Here is a 21,075-nt window from a genome sequence, read left to right on the forward strand (position 1 = left end):
ATATATATATTTTGTATGTATACTGTAAGTATTTTTCTTATATTATAATAATATAATATATGTATTTTATTTGCTGTCAGCTAACAAATTGATTGTGCGTTTTGTGTAGATTTGGACGGCAAAGTGGAGAGTTCACCTGTTTGGAGCTGGCTGGTGAATGTGACGTGCATAGGCCTTACTGGATACACCGCAACCCTTTATGTGGATCTACTGATTGCTGTGGATAATTTTTTTTCATGTCATTAGATTACGTCAAAATATGGATCAGTTTTCTTAACGTGTCTAAATGTTTTATGGTGTGATTGCCCTTCGTTTCTGTGTTTGGAGAGGCATCTCAACTGCTAGTTTTTTTTTTGCCCCCCAGGCTTGAATGTCAAACACTGCCTATGGTCAATAAACATCCACCTGTTGCGCTACAGCAAGAACTGAGTAGGTATATCATACCATAACATACAGTAAAACATAATTTAAGCAATTCAGTGTAGGTCTACTTCACTGACACATGCTCTCTCTCTCTCTCTCTTTCTCTCTCTCTCTCTCTCTCTCATCTCAGCTCTGAAGCAGCGTAACCATGACATGCCACACTCCTGTACCGGATAGTTTAGCCAGGATCCCGCCCTCTGGCTCCAAACACGAAAATGGAGAACAACTGTGGGGAGGCCAACCACTTTTAAGCTGTGTCAAATCTTTAGTTAGCTAGTAACAGGAAATTGGAGTTTCAAAATAAAAGCGTATAGCTAATACAACCTGTTTGAGTTAGAAACGTAGGCTACCTGCCTAATATACAATTGTAGGCTATATTGTTTTTATTTAAGGACTTTACACGGTTGCCATATATTAATTATGTTCTTTAAATTATTCTGATTCTACCTAAAAATATCTTCATGCTTTACACAATTGAGGTTCCACTTGCAGTTGATGTTGTTATTTTCTCCTTTATTAGGCTACTCATCTTATAGAATAATTCTTTAGGGGTCAAAACAATGTCAACTGTATTAGAATCACATACTAATAAAGTAATTGCAAAATAGTAATAATCATGAACACTTATTCATTTTGGTCTTCATAATTATCTAGTAATGTATAACGTGTTTTTTGTTTTGTTTTTGCGGATGGGCTTTATGCGTTTTCCTGCGAGAATCCAGCTGCCCTTCAAGGTAAACTACCTAGTTAACGTTACCTGTCATGATGTCGACGATATCAAATGCAGTCTTCCATTCCAAAAACAATCCAGCCATTCCATTATACGTTATACTATATTGTTTTACTATGTAGGCTATAGACTGTTGAGTATCTTGGACAAAAATACCTTCGAAATGAATAATGATTGTAAAATCCACCGTTTTGCTTAGCTACAATATCACAAACATTAAGGGTTTTATTTTGAAATATGAGCCCGGACGTTTCAGTTTTTATCCTCTGGGTTACTTGACAAATCCATCGACAGGCAAGCGATTCATGTCTTCTCTCATCGAGTAACTTCAGTGCCCAGACAGCACATATTTCGGTCTCGTCCTCCTCGCCTCAGTTTCTCGTACCTTTGCACCACCACCGGTGGTTCCGCCGGAACGCTCGCCGACAGAAGAGCGCCATGGCCCGCGTGGTGGTTGAAGGGATGCCGGAGTCGGCCGTCGGAGCAGGAGTGATGCTGAACCGACGGAGGAGCAAAGGCAGGCGGAGAAACCGAAAGGAGTTGTTGGCTATCCAGATGTGCTTAGCGGGTGTACTGCTGGGGCTCGTCGTAGGGCTCAAGTCCGTGGCGCAGAAAGCAGGTGAGGGGCAATTTATACGTCTTTTATTGTCAACCAACATGCATTTAGCCAACATTTATTTTGTTTAGAACACAGCGTACATTTGAAGTTTGTGGCAAGCAGGAACAACAGGCAGTTTGGAGGCAAACGGGGGTTAGAGAAACACTGTCATTGGTATGTTGACACATTTTGTAATTGTTCTTTTGTTACATTTTACATCCCTAAATCAATAACAATTGGCCATATAACTAACGTGAAATTATGTAGTAAAACATGGAATGTAAAATGTAAGTAGCCTACACTGTGACCAATATTGACTAAAGAACACCACAGACACTTAAAAAGTAGATGTAGCCTACATGTAAACAAATACGATTGAGTGCCAATAATATGTAGTACAGTTCTAAACCTGTAAAGTCATGAGTGGATAGGCTTTCTAAGATGTAAGACAAACAGTAGATTTACAGACATTTTTGCTGTACTTCTCTTTGTGCCACTGCACACATTTACAACCACTCAGTGTAAAGAACAAAACAACAACATGCCTTCTTGTAGCTCAACATCTGTAACCAATAATCCGTTGGAAATGGCTGTGACTCTGCTGCTCTCTGTTTCTTGAATTACTTAAAAGATTTCTACTTTTTCTACCATATCCTGCACAGTAGGCAGAGGGCAACTGATGTGCTGTGAGTCGTAAATAGGGCTGGGCAATATGTCAATAATATATTGATATTGTGATTAGAGATGTAACGGTATGACATTTAACCTCATGGTTACAGTGACACAAATTATCATGGTTTTTGGTATTATCACTGTATTTTTAAAAGTGTGTTCAATATGTTTAGAAATTGCTGACAGGCTATTAAAAATGGTTCTGGTAAGAACTTGAACCAGAGATTTCAGAGATTCAGAAGATTTATTTACAACTCAAACATTAGGTTAAAGGTCGAGACAAGGTGCTCTTTGGATGCTTTTATATAGACCTTAGTGGTCCCCTAAGACCATATCTGAAGTCTCTATTATATAGACCTTAGTGTTTCCCTAATACTGTATCTGAAGTCTCTTTTATCTAGACCTTAGTGGTCACCTAATACGGTTTCTGAAGTTTTTTTTATATAGACCTTAGTGGTCCCCTAATACTGTATCTGAAGTCTCTTTTATATAGACCTTAGTGGTCCCCTAATATTGTATCTAAAGTCTCTTTCCGGAAATTCAGCCTTGGTGCAGAATTACAGCCAGTAGAGCCAGTCCCGCAATGAGCTTTCCTTAGTATGTGCCATTTCTGAGTCTGTTGCTTTTGAGGAGGGGGGTGGGCAAGGTGGAGGCCGGGGGCAAGGTGGAGGCCGGGGTTATGGCCTTAACCAACTGCCACTTTGCTTGTTTGAAATCCATGATGTCACTCTCATGTGTCGGTCAAATTCTCTGGGTGGGCAAAGCAGAGAAAGGGGATGTAACCTTGCCCCTTATGACCGTATAAAGGGAAATGTTTACACCTATCACCATTTCTAGCCACAGGAGGTCAATAGGTAGGCTGGGGGAACTCATATTAATGTTAAAAAAAACTCATAAAGGGAAATTGTCATGCCCTGGGACCTTTAACTATAAAGTTGTATTTGAAATAGTATCATGTATTTGTTACATGTGAAGATGGATGTGATTCTGATATATAAGCAAATAATAATGCACATTATTAAGCATCTGACTCACTATGAACATTATTTACCCACAACCAGCATATAACAAGAAACAATACTAAGAAGTACATTCATTTCTCTGTAACAATTAACACAGATAGAACATATTGCTCAGTAACACAAACTGAGAATAAGCCACACCTATTACAGCACACATATCCATAACGGAGCAAACAGTGTAATGCACCTTTAATAGCTAAGCACGTGGCTCCACAGCGCTAGTCTGTTTATTGGCGATTGCACCTTGCTAGCAAATTGCCCGAACACAACCTGAATATCAACGTGGCTGCAAAAGTTATATTAAACAATCTGCAAATCTATCAGCTATGCAGTAAGAAACACAGCAACAGCAATATTATCAAGGCGATCTCTCTCTCTCTCTCTCTCTCTCTCTCTCTCTTTCTCCAAATAAATGTCATGTCGTATTACGGACTAAACTTCCACATGTAGCAGAACACTTATTGAAGATAACAAGGTAATAAAACCCATGACAGTTAAGCAAGCTACAGAATAGTTTTAACTCAGCTTCTGGGCTCCACACATCACTTCAACAAAAAAAAGAAAAAAGTCCCCTGCTACATTATGTCCATTCTCCTGTCTGAGCGCAGTGCGCCTGCGGGGCAACTTCAGGAGCCTCGAATGAAGCTGGGAAGGATTAAACACAAGGTTTCCACACTGTGGTAATCCACTTTGATGATAAGGACATTTGAAATGAAAGTGGTAATTGTTACCATCAACATTTCAACCGTGGTTTCCCGTTACACCGGTAATCGTTACATCCCTAATTGTGATATGAGACTAGATATCATCTTAGTTTTTGGATATCGTAACATCGTGATATGACACAGGTGCTCTTTTTTCACGTTTTAAAGGCTGCATTACAGTAAAGTGATGTTATTTTCTAAACTTCCCAGACGTCCTGGTGGGCAGCAGTTTGTGGAAAATAACATATGCCCCAGCCATGTTTCAGGCTAAATTCTGAAACCATAGTTGCTCTATAGTTCAGTCATTGTAATTTACAGACGGAAAAACTTATGCTGCAGAATTGTGCCGTTTGGGCGTGCAGTGTATAAAGAGAGAATACCTGCACTTAACCTTTTTTCATGGGCCTTTTGTGTTCATAGTATCATAATAGGATTGTCAAGCAATATATTAATTATCAAAGGATTTCTGTATAATTATATTATCTGTATTAGGGTAGCTCAAAATATCAATATTATACATACATCGATATATGAGACTAAATAATCTAATTCTAGTCTAAAAGTTTGGATATCATAATATTGTGATATGAAACATTATTGTCTTTTCCTGGATTAAGTTGAAGTTATGTCATTTTCTGAACCTACCAGAATGTTCTCGCGGTTTTATTATTTGCCTTCCCCCACTTAGTCATTGAATCAATACCGCAATATTGACATTGATGTATTTGGTAAAAAATATCCTGATATTTGATTTTTTTTCATATCACCCAGCTCTAATCATATACTGTATCTTATAGTTAGGTACCCTGTCAATCCCAACCCTAATGTGGTGTCAGTTGTAACATTAAAATAGTTTAAAAAGAATGTACACAAGCTTCAGACTTTTGAAGACCTTTATGCCATTGTTGATTACTTCTAGATGTTTGTGTTGTTATGTTAAAATGAACTCGACCAGAGGATAGGCTAGCAGTACGATTGTCTACATTTACATTTAGTGCTTATTGTCCACTTAATTGGAACCTGACCGACTCCCTGACGTTTTTCTGATAGTGTGCTGCTGAAGCTTCTATTTTTGGGGGCCACAGAGAAGATGAAAAGGTAAAGTGATTACAGAGGTGTTATGAAGTGCAGCCAGATGTCTCACTTTCTAATGTGTAATTTGAAGAGCAGGAAATTATCATTATTGGTATAAGTTTACAAAATTAAAAAGCCCAAATTCCACCCCAAAGGCACTTTCCATCTCCAACAGAAAACACTGTCCACAAACTTCTCCAAACAGCTCTATTGTAGTCCAGCCTTTACTTCCCTGACAAACGTGCGTCGAAATTTAACAGACGTTATATTTCTTACCTAGCTCGCCCTCATAATCTGCTTCTGACTGGTTAGTAGTCCTTACCTAGCTACTGCGCATGTGCGACTCCCAACAAAGATGGTATAAAAGTGTGATGCCTCATATACAGGGTGAAAAGAGGAGCTGAAGCAATGTACAGTCGAACAAAAGAATGGTGTTTTTTGAAAATAAAACCATAATATAACCTCTAAATACAATTATTAACCTTAAAATGAGATTAATGATATATAATATTTCCCATCCTTCCGATTTCCACCCTATCACTCCCCCTTCACTAACATTACTCGGTATGTAACGTTAGTTCCGTAATGTGGTACTAACGTTACTCGGTACGTAACGTTAAACGTAAGTTATTGGTCCTAAGACGTGACATTAGTGACACATGCAGCTAGGCGAACCCAAGAAGAGTTAGATTAGCTTACTTTAGCCAATATATTTATAAAAGAGAGTCACATTCAAATAGTAATTTCTGCATTTGATTAGCGTCACTGTGTCCACGTTCGGACACCAATAGCTGCTATCAGCCATATCCGGACACTTTCAGCCTGACGGACTTTCTGGTCTTTTCGTACTACTTTACATTTCCGATCATCACCAAAATGTAAACAGAATTAATATATTGTTAGATGTATACCCATCTAACAATCTACGAACGAAATGTCCTATATGTACTTGGACATTTAGATGTCTCAGTAGTATATGAAAGAGGAAAAGACGTAAGATCGCTTGGGCAATGGAATTTCCTCCTATTTTGACTGAACTGGACATTAAGGAGCTCCTATTGCATAATTCAGAGTTGTTGAAGCATGGTATTTTATCGGAAAGGACAGAAGTAAGATCCGGTTGTTTTGACAGCATTGATGGGACTTTCTTTAACTAACTGTCTGTAGCGGTGTCCGGTTATGGCCAAGGGTAGCGCACGGCAGATTTACCGGTAATAGCGTACTTTAGTAAAAGCTAAAGTAACAAGTTAACACCATATACCGTTAAAAAGGTAAGAAGTCACACAATAGTTTTACACCATTAAATTAAAACATCAATAGATCATTTATATTCGTATTTTAACAGATATTTTAATAGAACGTGGACAGAGTATTGATTTTTTTTCTTTTGGTAATCGTTCCAACAGCCCTATAATATAACAACTCGTGATCAAGATTCAATATATTTTTTGAACAACCCTGCATGTCATCTGAAACCTCTCTACACTTCTGACATTAACATTAATTACAGGAATTAACTTACACAATGAGGAAAATTAAAAGTAACCACCATACATACCACATGCACCTACAAGTATCACAATTCCAAGAAGTCTTGGAAAGTGCTAAAGGAAGTCCTTAACAAAAGCCATAACAGCACCGTGCTCCAAAATACTGTGTGTACATTCATATTTGTGTCATTCTGTGTGTACATTTATATTTAAGTAAGAAATTTCACTTATGACATTGATCTAGCAAATAACTTTAAAAATTACTCTGTCTCCATTGGGAAAAAACTCTCTAACAAAATAAACCAACCTCAGGGCATCTCTTTTAACCATTACTTGCCGGCAAACTATGTGAGGTCCTTTTTTAAGAAGCCAGCAATGTAGTCTATAAACTCATGACAAACTTGCAAACTTGCGAACTGTACACTGCTGGTGAGTATGAATCTGTAGTAAAATTCTTAAAGCAATTGATATCACGGAGCAACTTACTTATTGTATCAATCTCTCTGGAATTGGGTCGAAATTACATACATTGCAAGAATTATACCTGTTTTTAAATCTGGGGATGAAAAGGATATGAGCAGTTATTGTCCTAAATCAGTCTTGCCTTCAATCTCTATGATCTTAGAGAGAGTTGTAGGAAAGATGGTTTTAGAAAAAACTTACTACATGCATGGCTGTACTAGATCTGATTGAAAAGATCAATGATGCTATTGATTGACAAATTTCATATTTGTGTTTTTTTAAGATTCATCCAAGGCATTTGATACTGTTGACTTTGTCATCTTATTGAATAAATTACATCATTATGGAATCAGAGGGCACACACTTACATGCACAATTTTCAAAGCAATACCATTAAATTTGGAGTCCCCCTCTCCTCTTCCTATGACTTTGACAATTCCACCATGGTTTTACACTTCGTTTTATTTGCTGTTGCCACTTACTTATTTATGTCACATAAGAGTCCTGTTGGACTGCAAGAAATAAGAAATTTTGTTTTAGTATAATAAACTCTTAACATCTCTTACACCATAACACAAATTACATTGTGTTTCATTCCAACAAAAATCAAATGTAAATCAAGCATGTTTGTCTTAAAATAAATGAACAAATTATTGAAAGAGTAAACGTCACTAAATTCCTCAGCGTATATATCGATGAATGTTTCAATTTCAAATGCCATATTGATCACCTAACAAAAAAGCTATCTAAATATGTTTGCCTATTTTTTTAATTAAGTCATTTACTCCCACAGGCAACACTTCTCACTGTATATAAAACTTAGTTTGAGCCCCAATTAAACTATTGTTATGTCATATGGTGTAACGCTTTTCCCAGCCACTTGAAAAGACTAGATTTTACGGAAATAAATCATACAGGCATTAACGTAGTCTGAACCCAATACCCCCACCCATCCTCTGTTTTGTTGCCTTGGTTTTTTTAGGCTTACATACAGAGATGGGAAGTAACGAAGTACAAATACTTCGTTACTGTACTCAAGTAGATTTTTCTGATATTTTTATTTTACTTTACTATTTATTTTTGTGGCGACTTTTTACTTCTACTCCTTACATTTTAACCCAAATATCGGTACTTTCTACTCCTTACATTTTACAAAATTGGCTCGTTACTTTAGTTTTGTACAATAGGTTGTTATGTCCGGAAATAGCGCCAACACGCGCCTCACACCGCGAGCGGGTGCGTGCGCCAAACGGAGAAAAAAGTGAGAGAAAGGAAAAGGGGACAAGCTGTCCGGAGGATAACCAGCTGAGATTGTGTGTGAGAGTCTTTGAGAACTGTAAGTCGTATAACTCATGTTGTCAGTTCACTTAAGCCTGTTATTGGTCTGTAGTGCTTCACATTTAAAGTAAGTTAGCTAGTGGTTTTGGTGTGGTCTTCACCTGTTAGCTAGGTTGCACTTAATTCACAGCAAATCAGTGCTACTTGATGGCACTAACTTTAGCCCATGGTATGGAGGGCGCTAACGTTAGCACATAGTAGTATGGAGGGCAACATAGTTGAAAACGAAGAAAACAGCAAGACATTCCCATCATTCTCAACCTTATCTGAGAGAGATGTTTGAGACAGTATCAAGAAGGACTCCTGGCCAGTGTGCTGGGGAACTTCTTCATTAATGTTTGTTTAATCATTCATATTTTAATCATTTATTTTATTTCCAGAAGACATATTTGAGCACACACATAAATGTAGATTCATTTTTATGTTAGGGGGAAAGATTAAAAATAAAAACTTGATCTGTGACTTCTCACAGAATCACAACTGAATTCATATCTTGCTAATAAGTCAGAATCTTATTAACCTAGAGTCCCAGTTTCTGTCATTCTAATCATATATGTTATGTTTTAGGCCTATTGGCAGACATCCATTTAAAATGGAGCCTTTGCCATATAAAGACATGTCCTCCATGTCCACTGAAGTTTCTCAGCGTCTCTCTAGTAACATTTGAGTGCTCCAGGTAGCTTTGCATAAAACATTTGCAAGGCTACTTTTACTTTTATACTTTAAGTAAATTTCCAAGCCTGTACTTTGTTACTTTTACTTGAGTAAAGAAGTTTAATCAGTACTTCCACTTTTACCGGAGTATTTTTTAACACAAGTATCTGTACTTCTACTTAAGTACGGAAAGTGAGTACTTTTGCCATCTCTAATTACATATAATGTCTTTCGTACTGCATGCATGCTATTCCAGGTCATTCATAGGTTAAACTACCAATTTTGCGAGCTTGTTCTAATCAGTCGTCTCCTGCACACTTATGACACAAACCCCTAATCGCTGGCAAAAAATGACGGTTAAAGTAACCATTACCTGAGTGTAGTTTGTAGGGGACCGCAGATTTGGAACAAGCTTGAGGAAAACTTGAAATTGTTGCATTCTTTCTCCATCTTTAAGAAAACTCTCCAAAAAGCATTGCATATGATTGTTGATCATTCCGTAAGTGCTATACTTGTGCTGGGATCGTTTGTAGTTTTTCTTAAATTTTCTGTATTTCTCTGTTTTGTGTCTATGGTAAATTGAGTTTTGAGACTGGTTATATCTTTTGTTATAGCGCAAGTGTGGTAGTGTAAGTGAGAATTGCAGGTGTGTTCATTGTGTGAAGTCAGTCAGTGAGTGGTCGAACAAGGAGAGAGAGCGACCGGTAAACGGGGTTTGACTTTAGAGTAGCGGCTGTGTTAGAAAAAAATTCTCTAAATTAAATTTACAGTTTATCAGATTCGAGATAAGACAAAAAGCTAACGTTAGCAAACACTGCGGTCCCTCTGAATCTAACGCCTCACTGGCCGCTGTTAGAGAAAAAAACTGTTTAAAACGCTTTCCAGGTTAGTGGGGGTGCAACATGAAAAACGTAGCTAGGAATGTTCCCTCAGCATTTAGTTTTGTTGCTAAATTGTCTGCAAAATGAGCGGTGACGTTAAATCACCTGTTTCAGGTAACGCGAGGGTTCTGTAACCTAGGGTTCTGTCTTTTTGCTGGATTGTTCCGAGTCAGTTGCTAACGTTAGCAGATAAGCCTGTTGACAGCAAAGGTAGTATTCCTATTTAGGCACAATGACAAATAAACTAAAAGCTGTTTTCAGGTGCATTACTGTTGATGTTCAAGCAGACGTGTGTGTGTGTGTGTGTGTTTTGAGAAATATCATTATACTGTGAGGCTATATTTATCTTATTTGTATTTGTTATTTATGTATTATTTTATTACCATTACCTGTTTTCCCTGTTTTCATACATAGGCCAGAATTTCAGTTTGCTAAATATATCACATGTTTTTAGTTGGATTATGGATGTGAAAATAAATAAATGGTTCTTCCATAACATTGCACTTTATATGTGTGTAAAGTTCCCACACCAGGGGTAATTTATATACTTCTATTACATAGTGATTGATTATCTATTTAAAAAATGTTCTATGCAAAATATCAAATTTTCTATTCAAGAAAATAAAATAGATGTTTGTGCTGTGACTTGGTTCGATAAAATGAAATAGGAATCGGTTATAATCGTATCGGCTGGTCAAACTCAATGAAAGTTGGAAATTGGAATCGGCCTAAAAATTGTAATTGGTGCATCTCTACTTAAATTGCAAATTTTTTGCAGTTATGTAATCCACACAGTGACGTTGCGATTGCTGATTAGATTGGATTATTCATGCAGACCTAGCTTAGAACATTGTCAACATTGTCAAAACTGTAGTATCTCCATTGTAAGATTCCTACAGAGAGGGGACAGCAAGGTACAAGAATTAGAATAATTGGAGCTAATTGGAGCTAATTGACTGCAATTTTCACAGGGACTACCACATGGGAGACCAGGACCTCTTCTCATGTTGAAAATAGTTGCCCTCAGTTGCCCTCAGTTGCCATTTTCATTTGTATCCTTTGTAGAAGTGTTGCCATTCAAAATTGTTGAGCATTGCAATGTTCTTTTCCAAAAAAATCCCCCCTCTGCTTTTTCACAAATCGCTCCATCCATCCATCCATCCATCCATCCATCCATCCATCCATCCATCCATCCATCTATTCATCCAGATGTAAGACGTGGATTGATGATCCAGCCATCAATCCATGTCTCTCACCTCTTATAAAACACAAGGTAAAAGCCACACCCAGGACAAAAGCATAATAGGGAGGATTACCCCTACTCCATGAGCAAACACATGTTGCTGCTGCTATCATCTGGAGGTTTTAATATCATTGAGCCTACTCAAGCCAAAGTCCCTCCATCATTCATTATGACATACCTAAAATATGGGTGTACCAGCCAGACAAATGCTTATGCTATAGAGAAGCCACTAATGGCCGCTCAGTATATCTGGTGTACAACAGCATTAGTATCCAGATGATCTCATTACATAATATAAATATCTCGGCGGTGCGTTCCCTCCTCTCCTCCTCTTCGCACGCTAGCAGGGAAGGGGGGGCAGAGTGGAGAAGCACAGAAGGAGCACTTTGCACAGACGAAGCCTCGGGACTCTGAGCTGAATCAGACAAAAAGGAAAAAAGACAAGAGAAGAGGAAAACGAGGGCGGGGGTGGGGGTGATGTGAAGAGGAAAAGTGGGAGCAAGCGGGGACAGCAGTGGCAGTGATGGAGGGAGGTGGAGGAGGAAGATGCTGATGGAGTAGAGTGAACGGAGGGATGTAGTGAGGGAGAAAGTGAGATGAAGAGGGTGAGACAGAGTCACGGGAGGCAGGCAGGCGGAGAGAAAAGACGAAGCGGGGAGCCTGTCCATGCTGAGGTGGAGGAAATGAGGATGGAAGTAAAGGTAGTAATAAGTCAGGGAGAAAGTGGAGAAAGAGGAGGGAAGATTGAGACATGTCACTCTCACTCACTACGTTGACATGTACACATTATTCCGTTTTTTGCCCCTTAGTCTAAAAAGACAATATTCCCACTAAGCTGTGAACATTGCTTATGAAAGTGAATATTCCTTTTTACATTTGGCCAGGCAAAATAGTATTTTTCAAAGTTTCCCCTGGTGGCGGACCTGTGCAAACCCTGCGTCTTTCTTTCATTCCTCCAACCACCTTGCTGAAAAGGTTGGTGTTGCGATGTGTGTCCATATCCAAAAACCATAAAAAGCATGCATCTCTACCGCAGCCCTGCAAACTGTTGGCTGGTTGGTTTGTGTGCAGACTGACCACATATTCAGAATGTGCTGTAAATGTGACCAACAAGTGCCTTTAAAACTCGAATAATAGCAGTATTTCCAACATGTCTTAATTGGAACATGCTAAATTCGGAAAAAGGAATTATTCTGAATATTTAAACAGAATATGCTGTTGACATAACCTGTTGAATGAATGTTGTCATATTCAGAATAATAGTGGAAGAATGGTGTGCATGTCAATGTCTGTTTCTCTCTCTACTCTTAATATTATATATAATTATACTGTATATAAACTATGCAAGGTCTTTTCTAAAAAGGTCCAAACTAATAATTAATAACTCTTGTGGCATTGTTGGCAGCTGGGGTTTTAGGCAATAGTATTAGCAGTGAGCAGACTTTTCTTAAATCAACATCAAATAGAAGAAACCAAAATTTAAGGTTAATTATTAGTGTCTGACTCTGTGTTGTGTTGTATAGTGTACAACAATCAAACTTCCAGATCGTCTTTCAGCACCTGAAATGACATCGGCATAAGTTCACTGCAATGGTAAATGTACTGTAATAATATAATATAATATAGCGCTTTTCTAGTCTTAACAACCACTCAAAGCGCTTTTACATCATACAGGAACCATTCACACACATTCAAACACTGTGGCCGAGGCTGACGTACAAGGTGCCACCTGCTCATCAGATAAACACTCACACACGCATAGCATCGAGGGCAACTCGGGGTTCAGTGTCAATTGGCAGGCAACCGCTCTACCACTGAGCCACAGCCGCCCCATGGTAGAGGGACATTATATATATATAATATTCCTCAGGGTCTCTCTTGCATAAATGATACTAGGTAAAACCCTATAAAGAAGGAAGGAAGGAGGACGCAGTGCACTAAAAATGATGTATAGAATTCTTCTAAATTAAATGACCAAAAATACATTCTTTCAGGAAAAAACATTACAGTGAGAAAAGGCCTGTGCATGAACCCACATACCTAGAGAAAAAAAACATTCATAGAGTCTGTCTCATGTAAATACTCTCTCTGCCTGTGTAACACCATGAACAGTCCCTAAAGGCCCAGCTAAAGGCCTGTTACACGCATCCCCCAACAATCACTTCGACCTGCACTTTTTCACCCGCTTTGATAACTTGTAGTACAACTTTTGCTTCAGAGATCGCTGACATGAACTGCCCCAACAGCCCTCAGGAGCCTGCCGTTCCCCCATGTGGAAATCTAACCAAATCTGGACCATGTTTTCATGGTATCCCTGGGTTTATCGAAGACTTAGGTGTGCGTATTTGGCGGTGGGGTTTAGAGGTGTTAATGTTTTTCATCATATCTGTGTCTAAAACTTTGGAAAAGCTAGAGCAGATAATACCAGTCGAAAAGCTTAAAGACTAAACTTGTTAAAAACTTGCTTTTCTTTGTCTTGCCACATTTCACATTCATTCTGCCAAGATGCTGAGAAAAACGGCTGAGGTGCTGCACCTAAACATTGCAATGGTACGGAATCCCCTGATGTAAATCAGAATCAAATCAATTTGGAAAATCATTGGCGATACCCTGCCCTAACATGCATTGCACTTGTGTGTCTTGTGTATGTAGTCCATTAGCCCGGGATCCCATTTTTCTGTACTAGTATTTGTTATTGTGGTTCACTATTCATAATTCACTAGCACCTGCAATAAAAAAATTCAACCCCCTGTAGTTCCCCAAATCAAGTCAAGTAGTTTCAAAAGGAGCATAGAATGATAAAAATGGATATGTAAGAAGATTTTATAGGAAAAAAACCAAAATAAAAGACATTCTTCAGCAAAGCCAAAGCAAAAATGAATTGCCAGGAAGCCATCACACATCTAAAGCAACTACATTGGAAAAACACAATCTTTAATTTACAATTTTCTACATATTAGTTGTGTAGGCAGACTCTTAAGAGCTTCTTTACTCTTCTCCATCTTTTGTTCCCACTGCCAATGGGTAGATTCTGACATTTACCACAAATTGACTGCTGCTCCACCCTGGCGGTACCTTTTAATGTATGATTGACAGATTAATTAATGAGCTAGTTAAACTTGATAGAATGCCAACAGAGCTGTGGAGGTACATGCATGGAATATTTTGTCACATATTGTGTGCCAGATAAGATGGCTAATTATGAACAGTGACTGAAATTTTCATCAAAAGACTAATTTGGGGCGGTGCACCACACAATCAGCACCGGCCGCCACACATTGTGTTTTGTTATTATTATATTTTTTTTTTTTTACGCCACCATAAATGCATTTGTTCAGCTGTATTTCCTCTCCCTGCTTTCCTCTGTCTCTCTGTCACTCTACACATACACAGCCCCTCCCCTCCGTGCACACAGCGTCTGTCTCCATCAAAACCGTGTTGCCAACTTAGCAACTTTGTCGTTAGATTTAGCGATTTTTTTCAGACCCCCTTTACGTGAAAGTGGAGAAGGGACAGGGTCTGGGGGCCGGTGTAGGTAGGAGAGACAGCGGGATGCAACAGGAGAAAGACGCAGTTGAGCTGGCCTTGCCCTGGCAAGACAGCCTTCTTTGAGAATTCTTTTATTGATTTTTTCCCCCTCCCTTTGTTAGGGCTGCACAATTAATCCAATTTCAATCACGATTTGGGCTTCCCACAATCAAGCGTGATTGCAAGATATTTTAAATGCATCATTCCGTTCATTGAATGCTCCGTTTTTTGTTTTTTAAATGCGTTACATGACCCAGTTTTACTGTAAAGCCGTGCCATACAACATACAACTTCAACGTAGAGGAATGTAGAATAAAATGGATGTGAAAGCAGTTTTAAATAGCCTACGTGACAATACATGATAGTTAATTGTGATCTCAATATTGATCAAAATAATTGTGATAATCATTTTAGCAATAATAGTGCAGCCCTACCTTTTGTATTATTATGTATTAGTAATTTCTTTTTTACTTCAAAGATAGGCTAAGTAATAATTATAAGGTAAAATAAATTCCAGTATTAAATTTGTGATTATTTGGCTAAAGATTTCTATTTCTATCTACCTTGCTGACACAACCACTAAGCTTTATGCAAATGATTGCGTAATCCCTCCATCTTCATCCACTTATCTGGTATCGGGTTGCGGGGGCAGCAGCTCCAGCAGGGAACCCCAAACTTCTCTTTCCCGAGCCACATTACCCAGCTCCGACTGGGGGATCCCCAGGCGTTCCCAGGCCAGGTTGGAGATATATTCCCTCTACCTAGTCCTGGGTTTTCCCCGAGGCATCCTCCCAGCTGGACGTGCCTGGAACACCTCCCTAAGGAGGACCCCAGGAGGCATCCTTACCAGATGCCCGAACCACCTCAACTGGCTCATTTCAATGCAAAGAGGCAGCAGCTCTACTCCAAGCTCCCCATGGATGACTGAGCTTCTCACCTTATCTCTAAGGGAGACGCCAGCCCCCCTCCTCAGGAAACCCGTTTCGGCTGCTTTTACCCTGGATGACCTGATTGCGTGGGGTCACACACATTTTAAAATTTAAAATGATTATTCAATACTATTAAAAAATCTTTTTTATATCATTTATTTTAAGGGTTAAATAAAGAGTTCAAGGTCAAGAGTATCATGGGAAGTTTGTGTTTTTACTGTGGATTTGTTAAACTTTTTCAAGTTCAATAAATGCAATATCGTTCTAAAAGTCAATTAGTAATTGTGCTAAATAATCGTGATTTTGATATTGACTGAAATAATTGTGTTTATGATTTTTTTCTCTATAATCGAGCAGCCCTATGATGAATTAGAAGTGCTATGTAAAGCACCTTTAATTTTTTAGATTGTGCAAGCTTTTTGGGCTCGTGATCCTCATAAACAGAGACATTCTGCTTGGAACACTCTGTCACTTTTTGTCTGTCTCTACCTCTAGCTCTTTAGTTTTCATACCTAGGCTGGCATCAACACACACGCATGCACACACACACACACACACACACACACAAACAGTGCTGTGTCTAATTCAGCTGCATCTGGGTCAGCCTATGTGAACAGAGCAACACTCCCCGAGTCTGACACAGACGCAAACAACCTCTCTCTCCTTTTTCTATCCATCCATTTCTGCCACCTCTGTCGTACTCTCTCATCATCCCCTGCATCCACCGCTCACTATGCCATAATCTCGTCCCCCTCTCCCTCCATTTTGGTGGCACTCCGCTATAATTTAATGTACCTTTGTACACTTGTGCCCTTCTGTAGTGCCCCTGCCATGCAGCAGCTTCAGGTTTCTTCTTTTCCCCTTTTCCACCCTTGCTCACTCTCTCCTGTATCATCAGCACACAGTCTTCAAAAGCCTGTTCACAGAATTTGCTCAAGCACAGCTTGCCCATTTGTTGATTTATTTATTTGCTGCTTCTCCTCACCGTCCCATATCTGCGTCATTGTTTCCGTGTTAGATATGGTAACCTACTGTGTTTGCCCAAGCACACTAAATGCAGCTCAAAATGATTTTCTTTTTTTGGTTTAGATATTTTCTTTTTGCATATACAACCTTGCATATCAATTTACAATGCTAGTGCTGTTACGATGCTTGTCTTTTAGTACTCCTGCTTTTTTTTGAATAACTTACCCATTTGTCACTGCAGGAACTTGACAAATACAAATAAAGGCTTAGATGTCTGGGGTAATGAGCATTTCAAAGACGACATTGTCTAGTTTACCGGTAGCCTACAGCTGCACTTTTCAAGACATCGTGGCCTTCCCCATGAGTTAATTTAACAACAAACGGTAAAGTGAGTGAGCCCCAGGAAAGGCCCTTGTCTTTGTAGCAAGATGAACACAGTGGCCAAAAAATGGAAACGCCACTCCGGGCCCATCATGTGAGGCTATTAGAATATGTGTTCTGCAATGAGGTCCCTTGAATGTAAAAAAAAGGTTGTAGAACCTTAAAGACAAATAAATAAATATAAGAAAGGAACATGAATCTCACAGATATCTATTGATATGACACACCCAGCAGTACAAGCTAAGCCCATCTGCTGTCTAAAACACTTCTCATATGTCTTGGGAGTCATACTCTAAAGAAATAAACATTATAACTTATACAGTTGACAAATTTCTACATAAAAAAAAAAAAAATCCAGACGCTTTTGCCCTCATGACATTCACTTATGCCAAAAACAAAATAGTAAGGCCATATTTATTGATATTGTGTTGTCTAAAACAGATATCCTATATATTTGGAGTCATCCAATACAAAAAAAAAATAACCATAATGAACAATATAACTCATATAAAGGAAAAACTATTTACATTTCTTAAAAAAATTCCCAAATGTACACCACATCTGAAAACAGTGATGCATTCTTTTCTGTAGAACAGTAATAGACAATCTTTGATCACATTAGACCAGTCTGACTTTGAGTGATCTATCTCTCACACATATGATGTTTGTTTGCCCTCGGATGCCCATATAAGGCATAATGTGTGACAGACCTGCATTGCATTGGCTGGCAAAACATAAACAAACTCTCTTGCAAATCATCAGGGGAACGCAAGATGGCGGCTAGCATGTAAGCTAGCGGTAGCAATGACTGAAAAATGTATGAATTATGGACACGACGTGGATAAATCTTGGATGGATTTATTTTTAGGGGTGTCAAAGTCCAGCATTTTAATCTACACTGACATTTTAGTTATTATAGAACATCAGCCTCAACTGAGATTATTTGAATATTTTAACTTTGCCAGACAGAGACAGCACAGATTGTAAACATTATCTGCTAATTGTTACCACTATTGTTATTGTGAGAATATTAACATGCTGATATTAACCTGTAGCTCAAAGCACCGTTCACAGAGTAAGCGTGGCTGTAAACTTTTAGTCCAGTTTTCTTGAACAAAAGAAGCCAAAATATGAAAATGTTGAACGTTAAAAACAAGCTGTTATCTAATTGAAGAGAAAAATAATAAAGATTACAAATCTTACCAAACATTCAATCCTAGTATTCAATACACTTAACAGTTTTGCGAATCTTTTTAAACACATCAATTTGTACCAACATTGTAAAGAGTTTGCTTGCGGTGATTTGTATTTTCCAGCTAATCTTAAATCTAAACATTGATTTCTGCCCACTTGGAGACAGCAGACCAAGCTGTAAACAAAATGGAAACCTTGTATTGTTGAAGTATGTTGGCATAATCCTTCCTTATGTACACATCTAGCAGGCACAGAGCAACACATAGTCACTTCGAGTCGTGTTTCTGAGAGTCCAATAGTCACTCTCCTTTAAAGTCCTAATACTAACTTTGTCTGTCAGCTGTTTGGTGCTAAGCAGGTAGTGTGCAGTGGGTCTATCAAATGGGTTTGTCTGCGTTTGTCATTACAAGCAACACCTTTCACATTACACATTGTCGCTTGATCCATTGTAAAAGTATTGACCCGTGCAGCTTATATTTTTCTAACTAACCGTATAAAACCTTAACTTAAATCAAATTTAATGTAACTAATTTAGGGATGCTTATTTAGAGTTTTTTTCTGACTGACAGCAGACCCTTTTTAACCGATCAATGACCTGTTAACCGTCAGACAGGCAATGGAGTTGAAAAAAATAATTACCTTTTGATTTTTGCATTGCTTTTAACTGATTGGTTAATTGTTGTTTCAAAGGTTAAACAGTGAAACGATTAATTATTAACATCTCTAATTTGATTGAAGAAATACTGCATCTGTGTGAACTTTGTACAAGAACGTGCGTACAGGCACAAGCAAGTGCACAAAATAATGGATGCGCATCAAGGTTATCCACACACACACACACACACACACACACACACATACACACACACACACACACACACACACCCACACACAGCCTTTTTATAGTGTCACTGGCTCACTTAACAGGAAAATGCAGCCACTTGTGTGTGATCTACTGCTGTGAAACGCAGCACAATAGCTACACGACACAAAGGAAGTATACAGTATGTATGAGTGTGTGTGATGAATGAAACAATAAGAACATGAGGTGCAGTTGGCCTGCTGATGTTCATCAGGGCCTACAATATATGGATTTTTCTCTCTTTCCCTTCTTTATTCCTTCTTTCTTTTCTCACTCTGCTTGTTCTCGGTTGTTAATCTGATGGCCATGTAGCACTTCATTATAGGAGCGGCTTTTGTGACAGCCAGTCCAGGTTTTGATAGATGGCTTTGGGTTATTGTCACACGCTGTCTCTGGGTTAGATTGCAGGGAATCAAATTGTCCTTTTCTCTGACTGAATAATGGACCAGAGTACACTAAAGCTTCTTAAATTAAACCATGTTTTTATTCAAGAAAGATAAAAAATCCAGATCCTTTAATTTATGTAAAGTGTCTTGATTTATTTTTTCTTATCTAAAAATCAATCCCACACCAAACACATACTGCCATTACAAAATAACATAAAAATAAAATAAAAAAGGAGAAAGAGGTTGAGAGAGGGAGCAATTACCACTTTATGTAAAGCTTACATCAGGTATCAGACAACCCAACTGTGCATACTGGTCAAAGCTGTTAGGGCCTTATATTATCTGGGTATTAAGCTTCTCAAAGTATAACAACAATGCACATGACACTGGCTCTGATATGTAGACCAGTAAGTCGTCTGCATATAGAGAAATGTTATGCTATACTCCCATCCTGTAAAGCCCATGTATGACGTGATGTTCTCAACTTAGCTCTAAAGCAAATGCAAACAGAAGTGGTCTGAGGGGACAGCCCTGTCTGGTAACCCTTGACAGAAGGAAAAGTTGGGAAGCTAATGTGTTAGTTATCACTGATGGTTTTGGGGAAGTATATAACAGGCGGATGCAAGAGAAAAAATTTGAACCAAAGCTGATTCTTTCTAATACGACAAACAGATAACCCCGCTTGATTCTGGCAAATGCCTTCTCCCTTCAAATCCCCAAAAATTGTGAAAATAGATGCCTCTGTTAGGCTCTGTGGTATGAAAGGTTATTATAGCTTTGCCTTTTTTATAATTTGTTTATGTATTTCATTTTGACTTTTTGAAAAGCTTAGTTTTAGTTTAGTTTTTCTTAGTTTTAGTGTTAGTTTTAGTCTTTTTTGTAATATGGGGGGGGGGGGGGTATTGTAATGGCTAACATTCAAAAAGGTCAGAAAAGGTATTAATATATAGTAGTAATAGTGTAATAATAACTCAACAAAAACATCATAAAAGTTGAGAAATGTATTCAACAATTACAGTACATAAAGTGTACATATGATGAGCACAAATATGTAAACAGTCTACACAAGATGCAGCAAGTGCAAAATGTCTAAGTGACAAGTGCCAGGAGAAAAACCTAAATAGCCAACAGACTAAAGAAGACACACATGAACTGGTGTTTTGAACTTTGGTTTGCGTAAAGTGGCAAACGTTTTGAAGTCAATCGATTCAAACAGCATCAAAACACATATTAACCCATGCTTCCTCCCACTTTTGGTCTTCCTGCATGTTTACTAACCGGCCATCAGGCCACTGATGAAAGCACGTCTGTAGTATTCTCTGTCCTACGGTTGTCTCCAACATGCTACCTGTCCCTGTACCCATCCATCCTTGAGAGAGGGAGGAAGAGAGAGAGACTGTATAGAACAGGTCTATGGTCGGAAATGTCAAATGTGAAAGATGTAATGTTTTTTTTTTTTGTTTTTTTTAACAGTATGTTTATTGAAATTTTCTTTTACAAGACAATTCACACAGATACATTAACACTTAGTTCCCACC

The 21,075-nt window shown here is 38.4% G+C and overlaps 1 protein-coding gene and 1 long non-coding RNA gene across 3 annotated transcripts in view; both read left to right on the plus strand.

Moving 5' to 3' along the window:
• The first annotated feature begins 1,413 nt into the window (after positions 1–1,413).
• Positions 1,414–21,075, plus strand: part of slc24a3 (solute carrier family 24 member 3) — a 128,088-nt gene continuing 108,426 nt past the window's right edge. For both annotated transcript variants that reach the window (XM_034899258.1, XM_034899257.1), the window contains exon 1: positions 1,414–1,772. In XM_034899258.1, coding sequence (XP_034755149.1) covers positions 1,592–1,772 — 181 coding nt within the window. In that variant the 5' untranslated portion in view covers positions 1,414–1,591. The remainder of the gene's footprint in view (positions 1,773–21,075) is intronic.
• The window catches only part of LOC117960977, a 20,764-nt gene continuing 8,112 nt past the window's right edge, over positions 8,424–21,075 (plus strand). Inside the window, exons 1-2 of the long non-coding RNA XR_004660279.1 lie at positions 8,424–8,436; positions 19,774–19,779. This is a non-coding gene — a long non-coding RNA (uncharacterized LOC117960977). The remainder of the gene's footprint in view (positions 8,437–19,773; positions 19,780–21,075) is intronic.

The sequence above is a fragment of the Etheostoma cragini genome, chromosome 17 (assembly GCF_013103735.1).
Source record: "Etheostoma cragini isolate CJK2018 chromosome 17, CSU_Ecrag_1.0, whole genome shotgun sequence".
Taxonomy (NCBI): Eukaryota; Metazoa; Chordata; class Actinopteri; order Perciformes; family Percidae; genus Etheostoma; species Etheostoma cragini.